Here is an 18,215-nt window from a genome sequence, read left to right on the forward strand (position 1 = left end):
AATAAGGATGTTAAAGAACTCTGTATTGCCTCATTCTGCTTCCTCAGTTAATTCTAGGTCAGCGCCATACGCTCTGCCCGAGGCGGTACTACGTCTCCCATGAGATCCAGCTCGAGCCCCTCGTAGTTCCATGCTGGCCACACACACACACACATTGGAATCTGCTGCAATCATTTGAATGCTGTCCATCCAGCTACAGTTGTTTTTTTGTTGTTTATAGCATTGACTGTCGTGTTTTTCTTGGCAGGCGACCGGCTTTTTTTCAAAGCACGATGTGATCACGCTGAATGCCTCATCACAATGCCAGAACTTTGGATGAGTCGGTACAAAAGCCCCGCTGATTACCAGCCCCATGCATTCAATAACTGAAAGTACTCGCAAAACTTGACAGCACTCACTCAGTACGGAGTACCGAAAGTTTTTGTTTTTGCTGCTTTCATTTTAATCAAATAGAGTGCAGGAATGTCTTCATTGTCGCTGATATTCAAAGACTGATACCCATCGAGCTCTGCTGGCGTTGCTGCTGGAGATAATGGGATCCAGTTCATCGTGATTATACTGGGTGGGGGGGGGGTGGGGGTAGTAAAACTACAAGCTGTCCCAGTGCCAGCTGCACATCTGCACAGAGCACTGCTTGTTTCCTGCTCACTTTGGTCACGGTCAGTTGTCGCGTCTCCCTCCCTGTCCATCCCACTATCCCCCCCCCCCTCATTAGTTTTAAATGAGAACAGGCTGGTGGGTTCATCCTTTGAGATTATAACACACACAGGAACACAAACACACCAGCTGAGCTGCTGCTGGGTACTCTATGGACAGAGGCACATATGTGCACAAACATTTTGCATCATTATCAGATTAAAATAGGAGCTCCACAGGGTTCTGTGCTCGGTCCACTTCTCTTGGTTAGTTAGTTCTTTCATCAACAAAGTGTGGCTTGTTACCACCATTGCCAGGAAACAAGATTGGTGATTTGTTTTGAGGTATTCAGGGTAAATGAAGTCCGGGCAGAGACGCATGCACATGAATTTTCTTGCTGTCGGGGTACTAATTGCATTCTGACTGAAGCACAATTTGGCTGAAACGAAATTTGCACCAAGGTGTTTTGGAAAATAAACGTGCTGGTTTCCAGATGTAAGCAAACTATTTATTTGTCTGGTTAAAGTATTTCCTCAATTTAGTCGTGAAAATGTTGCAGCATTTACGCAGCATGCTTTGATTATTTACGTTGTAATCAAAATGTGTTTAATTATGAAGTGCCGTGAGATATGTTCCTATGAAAACAAACGTATTGTCACTTGCCATCTAAGTCAGTCACACAAACTGAGATGTTGATGGACAGAAAGACTACAAGACGCATTATCAAGACAGGGTTCAATTCACACACGGGTCAAGTCCTGAGTAAGATGACGACCGCTGGGAGCGAGATTGATATATTTCCCTCGTCATGTAATAATCAGGAATCACAGAAAGTGAGTCAAAGTCCACGGGATGCCATGGAAATGTGACCCGTGCCCCACTGAAAAACAGGAACTCTCTAGTATGCCTTGTTTAATTGGGTCCAGAGGGAAATCAATGTGAAAATGCTCTTCAGTATCTACAACGTAGACCAGACTGCCAGGCACCAAAGGCCACAACAGATCATATCACCTAATGTCATCACCCAGAGCTCAGGCTCTACATGCTCACGGAAAGCCATAAAAAGAATCATAAAAGTGTAGTGACTGTGGTTTTTGAATAACTTAAGCGAGCATGAAGTATTTGTCATAGTTACAGTTATCGCAATCATGTTTGAATTAACTTTTATTGGTGCCAGAAGATCAAGGTCTTCCCTAAATGTAATAAAAACGGTGATAGCCGAATGCAGATCAGTATTTGCAGATTTCGCATTTTTCCCTAAAAATGCTCTCAAGGACGGCGGGACAATGTTTTTGGCAGATGTGTCATTGGAAAGGCCAGCAGATCTGATTCATAGCCTCATCGGCGTTTTATGGCTGAATAGATGTGACATAAGCTGGCTGTGGAGGGGCGTGCTGGATGGGTTTACCCTGCCTTGTGTGTGTGTGTGTGTGTGTGTGTGTGTGTGTGTGTGTGATCTGAACCACGAGGACCGACGAGGAAGGAGAGAGACCTGCCCAGCTACATTTGGGTTAAAGTGCTCTGACTAATAATGTGCTACTTTGCCTTAAGAGTGTTCTAATCGCTAGTGAAACAGGTTTGGATTCACGATCATAGTCTGCAGCAAAATTATACACAAACACAATCAAGCAACATTTAAAGGTACTGTTTGAGGCATTTATGGGGATTTTTTGGCAGGATGTTTTCTGTAGTGTAAATAAGAATCAATGTGTTTTTGCTCAACACTTAATTCAGGATTTAACGACATAATTGTGCTTGAGAGTCATCAAACAACGCAGGACGTTTTCAATGACACAAATGTTGCTGCTTTTCCGGATCTCTGGCCAAAGAATTTTGAATACATTTTTTTCTTTGAAGACATTTTTTTGGATTCGACAAGGTAGGTAAGACAAACAGCAAGGTCAATGCTAAGTAGAGACAAAAGAAAAGAAACAGAGTCGATATATGATACGTTTTGGTTGTTTTTACTGATGACTTATTCTCTTACTCTCCACAAATATTTGGGTTACCTGTCACGGTTCATCTACCCCCTTGTCAAAGCAGAGAAATGAGAAAATGTTTGAAAGCCTTCACCGCCGTAGCGTTATCGCAGTGTGTGGCAGCTCATAGAGGCCTGTAATGGACCTGGGAATGATTCCTTATCACCAGACCTCCCACAGAGCCATTAAAGCTTTGTCCGGCCCGTTGCTGCGCCGCAGTTAACGGCGATTCGCTTCGTACACTCTTATCAACCGTCATAACTGCAGTATACCTCCGAAAGCTTTGGAACAATGCTGTCAAACACCGTAGGTTAGAGATGAACAAAAAGAACGCCAGAGAACAGAGAATAATTGATATCCGTAATGGAACTGGAGCAGGACCAGATGGAAAACAATGCAGCAGTATGAGACAGAACAAAGAGCAGTCATAGAGGCCCGGCAGAGGTGAACGGGACTCATCCTTTGTGCAGCCAGAACAGGATGAGAGCGAGCCCGGTCTCTTTCCTTTTGAGGCGGCGGCCCAGACGCCCGTGGGATGAGCTGTTGTCTAGAGTGTCTTTAGTTCGCCACGAGCCCCAGATGTGCCCACCGTGACTGGTCCTGGCACTGCTGTACTCGCCCTGGGGGCCCCGCAGCTGCTGAATACCATCCACTGTAATTCATCGGTACCCTTGCCTACTCCTCCTCCTCCTCCTCCTCCTCCCACCCCCGCATCATTGCAGCGTAGACCAATTATTCCTGTGTTGCCTCTCATAAAGAACAGCTGGATCCAGAGACGTTAGCGTTTGTCATGGATCGCATCGGCTGGTAACCGAAGAACGGGGCCCGAGTTCGTGGAAATTGAGCGAATGCAGCAAAACAAGGGGGTGCGACTCGAGCAAGCAAATGTGGCTGGGGCTTTTGGGGGGCAAAGAGGAAATCAACAACAGCGGTTGCTAAGGAAGTGGTCTGCCTGTTGAACAGCAGCCTTGACAGCTGTTCATCATAGCGAGATTCCCTGAGGTGCTCAGCGGGGAGGAAGGGGGGAAAAAAAGAGGGCGCAGTAATGGCTGTTATTACAGCTTTCCTTATTGCTCTTTCTCCTTTTTGCCATTTCATGTCATTACAAATCCACTCTTGATCTTTTTCGCTTTAATCCAGAGAGCGCCGAGATCCGCTGCGAGGTACCCCACTTTCACCCAACACGACCCCTGGATAGCGTTGACGTTTTCGAGAGCAGCGAGTTGTGTGTTTTGGGGAGGGGGGTCAGCAGCAGGAGCTGATGTAAGCCGCCTCCACACACCATAGAAATCAAAAGGCAAAGCCGAGAATGAGGTCATGTCAAAACATTCACAGAGTGTCGTGACATATTCTGGAGGCTTATTAGATGAGAAACCCAACAGTTTGAAAGACTTTTTTTCCACATTGAGCTTCATTGAAATGCCTCCTTGTCTGAGATGAATAACTATTTTACAGCTCCGGCGTCAGTAGAGCCAATGGTCCTGAACTCCGCCACATTTAAACTCGCGTATCACTTCATCGTCATTGAGCTGCGTCCTTTGCGCTGCCGAGGATAGTTGTGGTGTGACTCTCTTGCTGCCAGGTCAGGCCTGTGTGTGAATATTCCTCTTGAAATATGCTCATTGAAAAAAAAATGTGTTGATATTACCAACCGTGACATGTTTGCTGTGGTTTACGTCACTGACATTTTCTAGATCAGAAACACTTCGCAAGCTAACTAGATCATTTCCTTTGCTGTCAACTAAAAATACGTGATACGCTGGATATGCGGCGTGTGTTTGATTCACTCTGTAGACATACTGTATATCTGAACTTAAGGAATTTAAACGCCTCTGAAATGGACACATTTTATATTTAAAAGATGTTCAAAGGTTTACGGGCAAACGTACAGTTTTTGTTTTTTTTACGTCTCCTGACTTCCAGCTGTTGAGCCTGTTGAAAGAAAGATTTTTGGCATCTAAGTTGACCTGGATCTCCCACATATTGTCTCATACATGCACTCATCTGTGTGCACAATAGACACACACACACACACACAGATATAAGTGAGCATATTACATACACATCCACCCATTCTGACCTTTAATGGTGAAGCTGGAGGTAGTAAAAACCTTTTTTTTTTATCAAGAAACACAGGACAAGATACACTCTGCACATATTAATGCACACTACACACACACACACACACACACAGTTATCTAAGGCACTATATTATCAGAGAAATAAAGCCACATGAGGCTTTTGGCAGACAGAGCCGTGGGCTGTGAGCTTTCCCCTCAGAGAGGACCACCCTCTCCGTCCGCTCCAAAAACAATATTAAAAACACACCCTCCCCGCTTCTCCCAAATTTATTGGTGTTGCAAAGTCTTGCAAAGGAAGCACTTTTTGGTTTAAGTTTTTATGATCCCCCGTCTCATAAACCATGCTTTATCAGATCTGCCTCTCTCCGGGGAGGGAGCCGTCACCGGGGCCCTGTGCTGTTCGCATGCTAATGGGGCATTCGGAGAGAGGTTGCCGAGCTCCAGCGGTTAATTGATTTTGCGATTAGCGGCAATTAGTGCTGATTACATCAGACTGAGGAAGACCCTTGTAGGGGATCTCAAGCGTCTTCCTCCCCCCTCTCTCTCTCTCTCTCTCTCTCTCTCTCTCTCTCTCTCTCTCTCTCTCTCTCTCTCTCTGTTTGTGTCACTCACGAAACATGTTTTTTCCCTCCCAGGTATCCGTTCCCCACAGTTTTCAGCAGCTGCAGCAAGAAGGACCTCACGGCCAGTTTCGAAAAAGGCGTCGGGATGTGTCTGTTCAACATGCCTGAGGTCAAGGTGCTCTACGGCGGGCAAAAATGTGGCAACGGCTACGTGGAGGAGGGAGAGGAGTGTGACTGTGGGGAGCTCGAGGTAAGAGTGCAGATACAGACCTCCTACAATTCCTCACCATTCTCTGGTTTATGCCCCCTTCTGTCGAAATGTCTTTCCTAACTGCCACACATAAATCATTCGTAATTATGTTTTCAAACGAATTAAGCAGATGCACTGGTGGGGGGGGGTTTCTGTATAGCTTTCCTGACAGAAGCGTGGCACAAAACCAACGTTCCCCCGAAGTAATAACAAATATCGGCGCAGAAGCTCTCGTAATTCAAACACCAGTCTTCAGAAAAATGAGCTCAGAGATATGAGTGTGAATTTATTCATCCTCTTGCACTGAAGGAGTGTTTGGGAAGAGGCTTGTCTGATCGCGGTGCAATTCACTGAGAGGAAACACCGCTGACAGCTTCGCCCTGTCAGCCGGTGAATTATTTAAATGACTCTGCATTGGCATGCGCATACGTAATGGTGGCACACGTCGCTAACTGTGGGATGATAAAACAGTTCGTCGGGATGCAGCTGGCAATCTGCAGAAGGAGACTGACAATAACAGAATTATGAAATATAAAGGAGACGTCTATAATGATTTGGAAACGGTGTTTTAGATGATGTAATAGCCTACGTGAGAGAATGCCTCGTTGTCTCTCGCGATGCGTTTACACCTCTTATGCCCAGCGAGGCTTTCTGTGAGCTGTTCAGGCTTCAGCCAGGGTTCAGGCTGAAAGTGGCCTTGTCCTTCAAAAACAAAGAACTGTCATAAGCCTCGCAGGCCTGAGCCAGCAGCGATAATAAAGCTCTCTCTCTCGCTGACTTGAGCGACGTCATGCCAAACCAGGCCAGATCCAGAGTTCTCAGACAGCACCTCGTTCCGCCATTAAAAAGCCTCATTAAAAAAAGCCCGGGTCCTATTCCCCACAATCACAGGCGACTTCTTTTCCAGCATGACTCTCCTCCGCCTCCTTTGGCCCCCGGGGACCATGGGAAAGGCCCTTAATGGACCTCAGGCTGAAAAGAGTTCTGGGAGGCCCGTCATTGTCAGCCGTGACCCCTGCCAGCCTCGTCCGTCCACTTCCCCCTGACTCACGCCGCACTCGGCTGAGCAGTGTGTTCAGAGCGATGCTTAATTCCAAGAGGGAGACCGTCCGGTCAGCCTGTGTGTGTGTGTGTGTGTGTGTGTGTGTGTGTGTGTGTGTGTGTGTGTGTGTGTGTGTGCGAGATCATTACGTGCACAGTCAGACGTGCGGTGGATGCATCTATTGCGCGTGGTGGGAAAAGTTACAGGGGTGGTGCGGCACGGATACATGTATGTCTCTCTCTCTCTCTCTCTCTCTCTCTCTCTCTCTCTCTCTCGCTTTGGCAGAGCGCTACACTAGGATTGAGGAAAAAGGACACTTGAGTCCTTCGAGTGTACAACCTTTCGTTATAACAGACTAGCATGTACGGGTTTAATTCCTGGCTGCTAGCTCCGGGCCTGGGTAACCCCGCAGTGTAGTGAACATATCCTGCTGGTGAAGTTAGGCAGCAGATGTAGAATGTGGCTCTTTTTAGATACTTCTTTGTAGTCCTGCGTCGAGCTGAAGAAAAAGTTTCAAGAATCTTGGAATTTGTGAAGTTGAATTGGTCGCATCAAGTCTTTTTTGGCTAATTTAAGGTCAGATAGCGTCTGATGTTATGGCAACATTTTTTGCTTGTTTGTTGAATTTTTTTCTTCTTTTATTCTCTTCTATTAATTTGCCCTCACCATCCAGCTTGTGGTTCCAGGGCTCTGAATGAGTTTGTAAGTCCTCTCAGATGGAAACGTAGTTTTTAGAGGACTAGAATCTGCCGTTTCCTCTCCTCTGCCAGCTTTCTTAGTTGTTGCTGAACACGGTCCTGCTTAGGGCTGCATCCTCTCTGATAACAAAGTCTGAGCGTGTGCTCTGGAGGTGAAATATGATCTCTTTGTGCTGAGTAATTTATTCTTTGCTTTTGGGCCCCCTCGCTTACATCCCGTTTCTGTGCTTGCCTTCTTTTTCCATTATTTTCCATGTGAAGGAATGTATGAATCCCTGCTGCAACGCTTCTACCTGCACTCTGAAGGGGGATGCTGTTTGTGCACACGGACAATGCTGCCAGGACTGTCAGGTATTTTTTTTTCTCTTTTTTTTAACCATCCTGACACAAAACTCACCACATATTTGTCGAAGCTTCCCTCTGGGTGTTTGTCCTCATGACTGTTGCTTTGCTGTCAACATTTGAGCGCAGCTGAAGCCAGCAGGCACTTCGTGCCGTGAATCCGGTAACTCTTGCGATCTGCCTGAGTTCTGCACCGGCGCCAGCCCTCACTGCCCCTCCAACGTCTACCTGCACGACGGCCACGCCTGCCACAACGTCGACGGCTACTGTTATAACGGCGTCTGCCAGACTCACGAGCAGCAGTGCATCACGCTGTGGGGACAAGGTACGTGGAAGGTCCAGCTCTTCTGGCGCACACTGAACGGGTTCAGTGACTGTCGCCAGCTTTTTTTTTTGAATGCGTTTCATTGTGTTTTGCAGGAGCAAAGCCAGCTCCGGGCATCTGCTTTCAAAGGGTCAACTCAGCAGGAGACCCCTATGGCAACTGTGGCAAGGACTCCAAAGGCTCCTTTGCCAAATGTGAAGCGCGGTAAGCTCGGCGTTACCATAGAATCCCATCAATGCATTTAATCGTATGTCTGTTGTGGAATGCAGTGGGGCTTTATACTGTAAACAGTTGATTACTGTGTAATCTGATTGATCAATTCATTGTTTAAAAAGCAAAAATACAAACGTATTATCATCCTTTTTTTATTTGAAACTCTGCTGTACTCTCACTACAATTAATACTTGAAGCTGAAGTGATTTTATACATGTATTTATTTTGTTGAATTACCTATAAACCATATAGACACAGCTGGAAAAACTAGAAGAAAACAACAGTCGGCAGTATTGTCATTATGGTTGTTCAAACTGCTGAAGCTGAAAACAAAACCAATATAAACAATACTGGTTTCCCCTGTTTTATATCATTATAAATTGCATTGTTTGTGTATTTCACTGTTTATCAGACAGAATAAGTAATTTGAAGATGTTACATTGAAACTTGGGATGTGCTGTCCTCGTATTTTTTCCTAAATATTTTAACTTTTAATGAAAAAAAGAATACAAAATGACAGACTCGTTAAACGATGGAAACACTCATTAGTTGCAGCCCTGATTGAAGGTTACAGAGTCGCTTGGTGAAATGCGGGTCAAATCTTTCAGGTTGTGGCATGAAAACACAAACAAGCTGCCTCTTCTCTAATTGGACAGCAAGAGTGAGAGAAATAAATAGAAATAGAAAATAATTGCGGAGGCACACATTTGGGGAAAACAGTGACACGTTGTTCAATTATCACATTTTTATTCTCCCTGTTGTTCGTTCTGTTCACAGAGACGCTAAATGTGGCAAAATCCAGTGTCAAGGAGGAGCTAACCGCCCAGTAATTGGTACCAACGCTGTTTCCATAGAGACCAACATCCCCATGCAGGAAGGGGGAAGGATTCTGTGCCGAGGCACACACGTCTACTTGGGCGATGACATGCCCGACCCCGGCCTGGTCCTGACGGGGACCAAGTGTGGAGATGGACTGGTGAGAGCTGAAGTACAGCCAGTGTAGACGCACAAAATGAATCCATGGTACAACTGGGTTAATAGCACTGGTGGAAAGCATTACTCACGTACAACATAAAGGTACTTGTACACATTCCATTATTGGCAAAGCACATTTTAATACAGAGAAACGCGATGTGTAAGTAAAAAAATAAACAAAGGAAGAGGCATAGAACAAAAAGAGAGACTTGATTTTATTTCCCCTAAGGGAAGCAGTCGAATACCTTTACCACCACTGATAAATAACAATGGCAGCGATCTCTTAACACTCTCTGAAAGCACAATAAAGAGCCCGAATGCTGGGAAATAAAGAGTGGAAAAAGTGATGTGGAGTGACAGGCCATGACTAAGACTTTCTAAGAGGTTCTTCAGGGCGTGTCATCTTGTCATTCCAGACTCGCTCAGCCTCAGACACTGAATCCACTTACTGTTTATTCAGTCCGTTTGGCATCTTTAAACGGTCATCAATTCAGACATCGGTCACCTCGACGATACGGTGGCTCCATTTAGTCCAAATGACTTCTCTATGAGCCGCCACCCTGAAAGAGGATCCCCGCCTCATGCCCTCATCTGTCGAGGGTTCTGTCATTACTCTCGACGTACCGTATGTTTTGGGCGTGGTGCTTTTAAGCGGCCCAAAGTCCACATCGTATAACTTTTTTTATTTTTAAAAAAGCCGCCTTGGCGTATTCTTGTAATATTTCATGCCAATGCTGTTTTATAGCTGCAGTGGTTCATCGGTAGCAAATTAAAAGAACCCCAAAAGCTGGATCTTTTTCTCCTTAAAAGATTCAAAGTTTAGAGTACAACTGAATCTACTCTTTGAGCTCACCGTGTCAACTCTAAATGTTTCCTGTCTGCTTCAGATGTGTCTGAATCGTCAGTGCCAGAACGTCAGCGTCTTCGGCGTGCACGCGTGCTCTGCCAAGTGCAGCAGTCGAGGGGTGAGTACGGCACCTTTCATCCTCGCTCAGAGACGCGAGGACCTGATGTGATAGCTGTCTATCTCAAACCAGTCCCAAGTTGTGTTCTTAATACCCCACTCCTCCCTCACACAGAAGCTCATTTTGGCGGTAATATGTATAAATAAATAAAAAAAAAAGCAATGTGTACGGTGGGTAGGGAGCCGCTACAATGCCTTGCAATCAATCATTCTGGATGCTGAAAGGCTCAATCAATTAGATGTAATGGCTTCATTCATGCTCAGCTTTAAATGTCATTCATTATGCTCTCAGGCAGTCGTCCTTGTCCCAAAAACTGTGTTGAAATCTGAAGGCCGGGCTTTTGTTTGGCCTGGCGCTTGGGTGCAATGACACGCAGTTTGACTTTGAGCTGAGCAGCGCGGATATTGGCTCTTTCTAAAAAAAAAAAAAAAAAAAAAAAAAAAAAAAAAAATGCAGCCCATCAAATGTCGATGGGTGGTCCCGTTTGAGATGAAATATGTGGCTGTGGGATATCACCCTTAAATTCACCGGTAGGTCCCCAAAGGCTTTTGACTGTGACCGGTAACGTTTCATCAAAGCTATACAGAGGAAGCCGTTTTTTGTTTTTTTTTACTGGCTCCTAAAATGAATCCTCTCCAGAAGTTCTACGGCCATATTTGTTTGTCTAGTTCCAATTAAGACTATTTCTATGAAGCTCTAGGGACTGTTTTACTCGCAGAAATAAAAGGATGTTGCTCCTCAAGGAGACAGGACCCCCCCCCCCCCCCCCCCCCCCCATATGTACAGATTAGATCAAGATGTCGCCCTCATCACCTGCTCTACATTACCACGCTGGGGAATCCTCTTAGACGGTACCATTCCTCCACTCTGCAGGGCAGGAAGACGAGAGAGAGAGATAAAAAAAAAAAAAATGTGGAATGAGGCAAAAACGTCTGCTCTGGTTTTTTAATCTTTGCCATGTGGAGCCTAGTAGTTCTGGCTGCTGGTTGACTCCATGCAGCACATGTCTGCATCTGCATCGTGAGTCTTTGTTGACTATGGTGTCTAGCGCCGAAACGCATCAGTCAGAAAATGAATAAACAATAGTTTTATTAATTGATTAGTCATTTAACAATTTGAGCAAGAAAGCACTGCTGCATATTTAGATGTTAAAGCCTCATCTAACTAGTTAATGGTCCTTTTAAATATGCTGCAGGTGTGCAACAACAACAAGAACTGTCACTGCGAGGCTCACTGGGCCCCTCCCTTCTGCGACAAGGCAGGTCTTGGAGGGAGTGTGGACAGCGGCCCCATCAGATTAGCAAGTGAGTTGACTGCGCCAGTGTATGTTGACAGATTCAGTCCGGCTGTCATGTGTAGTGCTGGAAGACGTTTGTCTCTGAGAATCACCCGTTATTGCCATGTGTGTCTGTGTGTGTGTGTGTGTGTGTGTGTGTGTGTGTGTGTGTGTGTGTGTGTGTGTGTGTGTGTGTGTGTGTGTGTGTGTCTGTGTGTGTGTGTGTGTGTGTGTGTGTGTGTGTGTGTGTGTGTGTGAGCAGACAGTGGGACTCTGACAGTGGGCATCCTGGTGGCTCTCCTCACTGTCCTGGGAGCCGGTCTGATCGTCTGCATCAAGAGGAAAGCTCTACTGGGCCTGCTCTTCACCAGCAAAAAGAACCCGATTGAGAAGCTCAGGTGTTTTTTTTTCACAGCATGATTTGTAATAATAATTTGAATGTAGGAGCATTTGTTAAAAAAGCAAATATCAGCAATAGATTCCGCTGAGAGGGAACAATTTTTATAATTGTTTTTGATTTCTTAATTTGAAATATGTTACCATTGTAACGGACGTAATAAAGTGTATAATTACAGATAACTTCCTCTTTAAATTCCAGATCAGTAAGCGCTGCGATCGGCGGACCGTCGGCTCCGAACCAGCCTCCGTCGTCGAGCACGACGTCTCCATCGCGACCGGCCCCGCCTCCGCCGCTCAGCGCCGCCATCTTCAAGGTCACTAGATCACATCCGTCTCCTGCAAATGGACTGTTGTACAATGTCTGATTCCTAACACATGGCGGGGGGGGGGGGGGGATCACCGGCAGACGACTGTAGAGTATTCTCCCAGGAATGCCGCAGCTGTTTCGTTAGCAGTGAGTAATTCTCGACAGGAATGACGTGTGGGGTTTTTTTCCGCACAAATGGCAGCTCATTCAAATCCAATTAAATCATCCCCACTCCACGCGGACGTGTGGAGGAGGTAGCGATGATGGAGTCAGCGGTGAGCAGTGTGTTCACATTAACAAGCTACCTGTTAAGAGAGAAATTTTGATTTATCTGCCCGTTTTCTCACATGAAGAATGTTGATTGCGGGCGGCTTACTTGAGATATGAAGTCACCCTGCTGCTGATGCATGCAAGACAGAGCAAGATCTATTTATTTCTCCAGCACAGAATGCCTTAACTACTCCTGGCCTGACATGCTCTGTAATGGGAAGAGACCTGCGATCGATCGGGAGCTGAAATAAGAGGAGCCGTGTCAGAATTGACATTTTGTTGCTACGGGTTGCCCCAACGAGTGAGGCAATATGCTGCGCATTAACCACGAGATCGGTGTTTTCTGTTAGGACCATGTGGTTTTCATTCGAGATCAACGGTAAGAGGAGAAAGGATGTAAGGCTGTTTGATGTAAGCACAGTGCAAGTGAGGTCATTTTCCAGTTGGTCGGGAGCTGTGTTAAACCGCCGCATGTGTGCGCACTTTTGCACGCGTTACATTGTGTGTTTTGTTGAGTTTTTTTTCCGCACATCTGGCCAGGTCTAAATACTAGGAAGACTCATGTTTCGGGCTGTTCTTAGCGGTAGTGCGTGTGGGCTCTTTAGCTGGGTCCACCTTTTGAATGAGGCCAAGTGTCGGTCCCCCCCCCCCCCCTTTTTTTTGATAGGTAAGCTGAAGGGGAGTCGGGGGAATAGTGAGCCGGCGGGTTTGATTTACACTTTATCTTTGACAGCATCAGGAAGAACAGGCAGAGGAAGAGGAGGAGGCGAACACGACATGTTTCTGATCGGAAGCAGACGGTTTCATCCTCCGGCTCTTCTTCCTGCTTTTAGACGAAGCCTTCTCTTGACTGTTCTGGTTCTGCGTTTCATCTCTCTGCAGCCTCACCACCGGGGGCCAGAGGCGGTGCTCCCACCGGCCCCCTACCCCTCCCACGGCCTGCGCAGACTGCCCCAGTGCCCCCCGGTTCACCTCAGCCACCCTGTTCCTCTGTCTCTCGCCTTGTCCCTCTCGCCTGGACCCAGGCTGGCGAGACCCCCGTTGCCTCCGCCTCACATCCATGTCGCACCGCGGGGGGCGTCCTTTCGAAGCGCGTCCCGCCATAACTCCTGCAGGATGGTCATGGTGAGTGACTTCCCTGTTTTCGTCACTTGGAAACTTTTTATTTGACGATGTTACTTGGTCTACTACAGCCCATAATGCATGACCAGGGACACGATGTTGTTCGCTGCACCTACAGTGTCATGATGTCAACCGTTTTTCACGGCTCTTTCGTGTCCTATAAAAGCATATATGCGTGTTGACAGTAATGTACCGTCTCGTAAAATAACGAGCTCACCCGGGGAGCTAGCGTCATCGAAGCGAGACTTCACATCTACAATACAAACCACCGCATGAATAATGAAAAGGGAGCCAGCCATGAAGAAGGGGGGGGGCAGAGAAGATGAAACAGCAACTGGAGTGAGCAAGTATGTCCAAATATCACAGGGTGATATTAAAATTTGCTGCCACCGATATTCCATGGAGTTTAGTTATGGCACTGCAGATTGTCAAAGTTGAGGGGGAAAAGAAAGCCAGAAGTTCCTGGTATTAAATCCCTCTCACTCAGTGATTCTCTAAGACTTTTATTTGCTTTAATCCGGTTTGACATGTACCCTGTGGGCAAGTGAGGCAGAGAGAGAGAGAGAGAGAGAGAGAGAGAGAGAGAGAGAGAGAGAGAGAGAGAGAGAGAGGATCCAAAAGACAGAAAGACAAAATGATCAAGGGACAAAGAGAGGCTTGAGGGAACGAGTGGATTAATCAAATATAAATCGATACATTTTTAAAGTCATTTTTCAGGCAGGAACTGTGACCGTTCACTGGTTCCAGCCTCTCAAATTTGTTTAATTTGTCTGTTTTATATGAATGCAAATTGAATACCGTTTTGGTTTTAGAGTATTGGTCGGAAAAAAGCGAAAATGTCTCCTTGGCCTGTGGAAAAATCTGTTTCATTTCCAGCCATTTTTGTTGATAAAGGGGGAAAGTATCACCAATTACAAGTCAGTTGCAGCCCTTAAAGAAACAAAACAAGGATGAGATGCGGATGAAAAATCCGCAATGAGTTCCAGCCTTTAAGGACAGCGGTAACAAGGACGCCACGGGGGAGCTGAGGTCAAAGCGATGCTGCAGTATCACGCTAATTAGAGGTGTGCTAAACGGATAATGACATTCCAGTCGTGTCCAGATTAATGGAGGGGTCACAGAGGAGGCCTGGCTTCAAAAAACACAACGCTGTTCTGGAGGGACTACATGTTGAGACACATCATATGACGGGATGAATCAACATTCCATAAAGAGCCTGGCTCAATTAAGATGAGATGAGAACTTTATTGATCCCACACCAGGGGGGGGGGGGGGGGGAATTCAGAGTAAAAAAAAAAAACAAAGACACAAAAAAGGTGATTGAAAATGAAAGAAAAGACACAACGTATATTCACGATATACACCTTTCATGATGGATAAATTGACTCCTTCAAGTAACTTAACTCCTTAACTCCTCCACTTTGCTTTCCAATAGAAACAGGGGCCGTTTTAAAGAAGCAGCTCCATTTAGCTTTACAAAGCTTCTTGCCTGCTGTACAGGTGGAGATGCGGCAGCTCCTGGCACCGCTTCGACTTCGGGAAGTAGAATTTCCCACTCAGCCGCTCCTATTTAATGTCAAAGTGTGAAACCGAACGTGACGGCCCGTTGGCAGCAGAATTCGTCGACAGTATCTTTAGCAGCTGCTCTGGCAGCTCCGGGGCGTTGACGGAGCCTTCCATTTCCATCCCAGAGAGAAAGCTCTCTGCTGGGGGGGGGGGGGGGGGGGGGGCACGGATGTGTTGTCCGCTGGGAGAGTTTAGTTATTCTAAGTATCGTTTTGTGCCTAATCACCTCATCAGGCATGCTCTTTTCATTTGTCTGCATCCCTCTTTACTACCCATTTGGTATTGTTCTGATATTTTTGGATGGAGCTCAAGTTGGCCCCCATTGCACGGCAGTACTGCCTGTCAGTGAGATGAATTAGTAGCGGTACTTTAATGCTTCAGATTGTCGTGATACGTGACCTCAAGGATGCAACAGCAGAGACAAATCATGCATCAGAGGCTTCACTGACAGCACAGAGTTTCTTCTGTGTTTATGAGTGATGGTTTGAATCTGCTTCCATGCTTGTTTGGGAGGAGGTTTCTTTGCAACCAAGAAGAAGAAGAAGAGGAGGAGGATGTGAATGGAGACCAGATGGGGGGGGGGGGGGGCTAGGTAGCAGGCCTTTATCATGATCTCAGTCTTCTAGAGATGATTCAAACCACATGACTCTTCCTCTCATGGCAAGTTGCGTGGGCAGGGCTGCCCTGGTGCCTGAGAGGCAGAGGAGGACGAGACAGGCAGGCCCCGAGCTGTGAGTGCCACCTGGTGGAGATTCTCAGTTATTGTTTCTATGTGTCTCGTTTCTTGTCTAGGAGTTGGAGAAGCCCAGTCCTCCTCAGAAGCCCCTTCCCGCCGACCCGAGGAGCTCTCGTCTGGTTCGAAGTTCCTCTGTAATCCAAGGGCCCTCTTCTGTTTGCGGCCCTGCACCCACACCCGGTGTGCCCAGACCTGTGCGCCCTTTCCCACGCCCCAACAGGTGAGTTCAGAACCTTCACCATGTAAAAAAAAAACAACACTGAGGCTGGTATCACTCACTCCCTTCTCCCTTCTCTAGACCCAGTCCCAAGCAACCACCAACACTACCAAAGCCTTGCATAATTGCCAACGTCAAATACAGCAGCTGAGAAGATAAGGGGCGGAAGGGACGATGTTGTGACGAGACACTACAAGAATTTGCACTATGAAAACTCTTAAAAACCTTAAAAAAAAAAAAGAAAGAAAAAAAAAAAAAGAAGAAGAAGATGGCGGCTTCTCTTGAGTATTGAATGAGGAGATGCGCCGTGTCCCTTTGGTGCTCTGTCCCTGAATGGTGCTACAAGTCTGTGCTCAGGTACATGTAAAGTATTTATAATCTGTATTTATTGCCACGCAGTGCACTGTGCCAGACACTTTTACTACACGGTAGCAACTTTTGAATTTTTTTTGTTTGCCGCTTGCGTCGGTTTCACACATTTTTTATTTTTTTTTTCCCCGCCTCATCAACTGGTCTTCATCAAAGACAGTGACGGAAGATTAAAAAAGTTTTTTTGTTTTTTATTAAAAAAAAAAAGCCAATTTGGGAAATTCTGTATTCGCAGAACATATGAAATATGTTTTAATGAAGGGAACCCTTTACATGCTGGTTTTGTTCTGTATGCTACAGGAAGGGCTGCAGAGTGTTTTGCAATGACAGATGAGAACAGACAACGCTTGTAGTTCATGTGGAACCCAATGGGGGTTTGTTTGTTTTCCTTGAAGGGTAATGCTCTCATTAGCACCTTTTTTGCGTCAATCTGATGAGGCTTGAAACAACAACAGAAAAAGAAAGAAGCGGTGTTACTGCAACAGTTCTGCAATCGGAGCGAAGAGGGGCCGGTTGAAATCTCCTCCGCATTTATATTTCGGAAAAGGTAACGAGTCGATTTTGGGAAATGTCACCGATTTGCCATTTCCATTTCATTTAACAAGACCCAAGAGGCTCCGTTGAGGGATCTGGGTTCTGAGGTATAGGAACTGAACACGGATCTGAAATGAGGCGAGATCAAGGAAGCGTTCAGTCCTCAGAGAGAGCGAACGTCTCTGAAACATTGCTCCTCTAAAAGGTCACGTGTGTGTTTTTGAGCTTTTTTTCCCTTGTGTGCCTGTCTACACACCGAGGACTCTCCGGGTGAAACTCTGTGAACACATCACAGACTCACTGAGGACTTTCTTAAAGCCGCGGTCACGCAGGCGCCATGGAGGCACTCGCGTGTGAAATCCACGCCACGTTCATGTGTGGATTTTTTCAGCCATTGTTTTTCTGTGGGAGAAAAGGACCGAAGGACTCATTTCTAGATCTCTTTCTGCCACTGAAGTGAAGTGTCATCCAAAACTGCGTGGCAGTTATTCATTTTCTATTTTTTTTTTTACCTTTTTTAATTTTGGCTATTTGGGATGAGGGTTTTATTAAAAGCCAATATACACAATCCTACATACATTGTATTTGTGGTAACTGAACATTTTTTTGCGTATCCATTCACACTGAGCAACTTTTCCTTTAAGCACAGCTCTCCTTCACAAATATGTAGGCTAAAGAGTGACTTTGAACTTTTTGTTACTTTTGATACTGCTATCTTTTTAATAACGCACTAGTTTTACAGTCAGTGCTTTGTTTACTTTGCTTTTCAATGCTACGTGTTCATGTACTAATAGTCAGTATTTGAGTCCTGTCACCTGACTGTAGGTTATGTCCATAAGTTCCATTTATGTCGTGTTACAGGTGAACACCTTTCCATGGAGAATGCTTTTTTTTTTATACAATGATTGTTTGATACATCATATGTAAAGAAAACACTTAAAGTGTCTGTGTCTGGTCGTGTCTTTTTTTTTCAACACTCATGCAGTATTAGTTTTGCAAACACTTAAGAACATTTTTGTCTTTTTGATCTTTGTAATGTTTTCAGTAAGAGGTGTTCCATATGAAAAATCTATTATAGGAGAGAAACAATTACGTCCGTGTTAAAAGCCCTTTTAACACGGACAATGGCAACTTCACTCTCCACTAATTTGTAAGAACACAAAGACTTCATACTGATACTAGATTTCATAATATATCAAATTTTAAAACTACAATTTTTTTTGGTGTCTACAAAAAGTAACCTTTCTGTCAAGAGCCTCTGGCATTTCTTTTTATGCTTGAGCCACTTTGCAGCCGGGAGATTGAACACTGAATACAGTAATGCGTGTAATTCAACAATCTCAAATTGCT

The 18,215-nt window shown here is 45.6% G+C and overlaps 1 protein-coding gene across 1 annotated transcript in view; it reads left to right on the forward strand.

The window, feature by feature from the left end:
- Window positions 1–17,811, forward strand: part of LOC137892038 (disintegrin and metalloproteinase domain-containing protein 12) — a 39,576-nt gene extending 21,765 nt beyond the window's left edge. Inside the window, exons 13-24 of the mRNA XM_068736934.1 lie at window positions 5,332–5,509; window positions 7,511–7,600; window positions 7,721–7,916; window positions 8,012–8,120; window positions 8,907–9,105; window positions 9,992–10,069; window positions 11,265–11,373; window positions 11,608–11,743; window positions 11,944–12,058; window positions 13,204–13,446; window positions 15,802–15,965; window positions 16,044–17,811. Of these exons, the coding sequence (XP_068593035.1) occupies window positions 5,332–5,509; window positions 7,511–7,600; window positions 7,721–7,916; window positions 8,012–8,120; window positions 8,907–9,105; window positions 9,992–10,069; window positions 11,265–11,373; window positions 11,608–11,743; window positions 11,944–12,058; window positions 13,204–13,446; window positions 15,802–15,965; window positions 16,044–16,113 (1,687 nt within the window). The 3' untranslated portion in view covers window positions 16,114–17,811. The remainder of the gene's footprint in view (window positions 1–5,331; window positions 5,510–7,510; window positions 7,601–7,720; window positions 7,917–8,011; window positions 8,121–8,906; window positions 9,106–9,991; window positions 10,070–11,264; window positions 11,374–11,607; window positions 11,744–11,943; window positions 12,059–13,203; window positions 13,447–15,801; window positions 15,966–16,043) is intronic.
- Window positions 17,812–18,215: the final 404 nt, after the last annotated feature.

Source organism: Cebidichthys violaceus, unplaced genomic scaffold (genome assembly GCF_023349555.1).
Source record: "Cebidichthys violaceus isolate CVI_PGR_0920_01 unplaced genomic scaffold, fCebVio1.0.p SCAF_74, whole genome shotgun sequence".
Lineage (NCBI taxonomy): Eukaryota > Metazoa > Chordata > Actinopteri > Perciformes > Stichaeidae > Cebidichthys > Cebidichthys violaceus.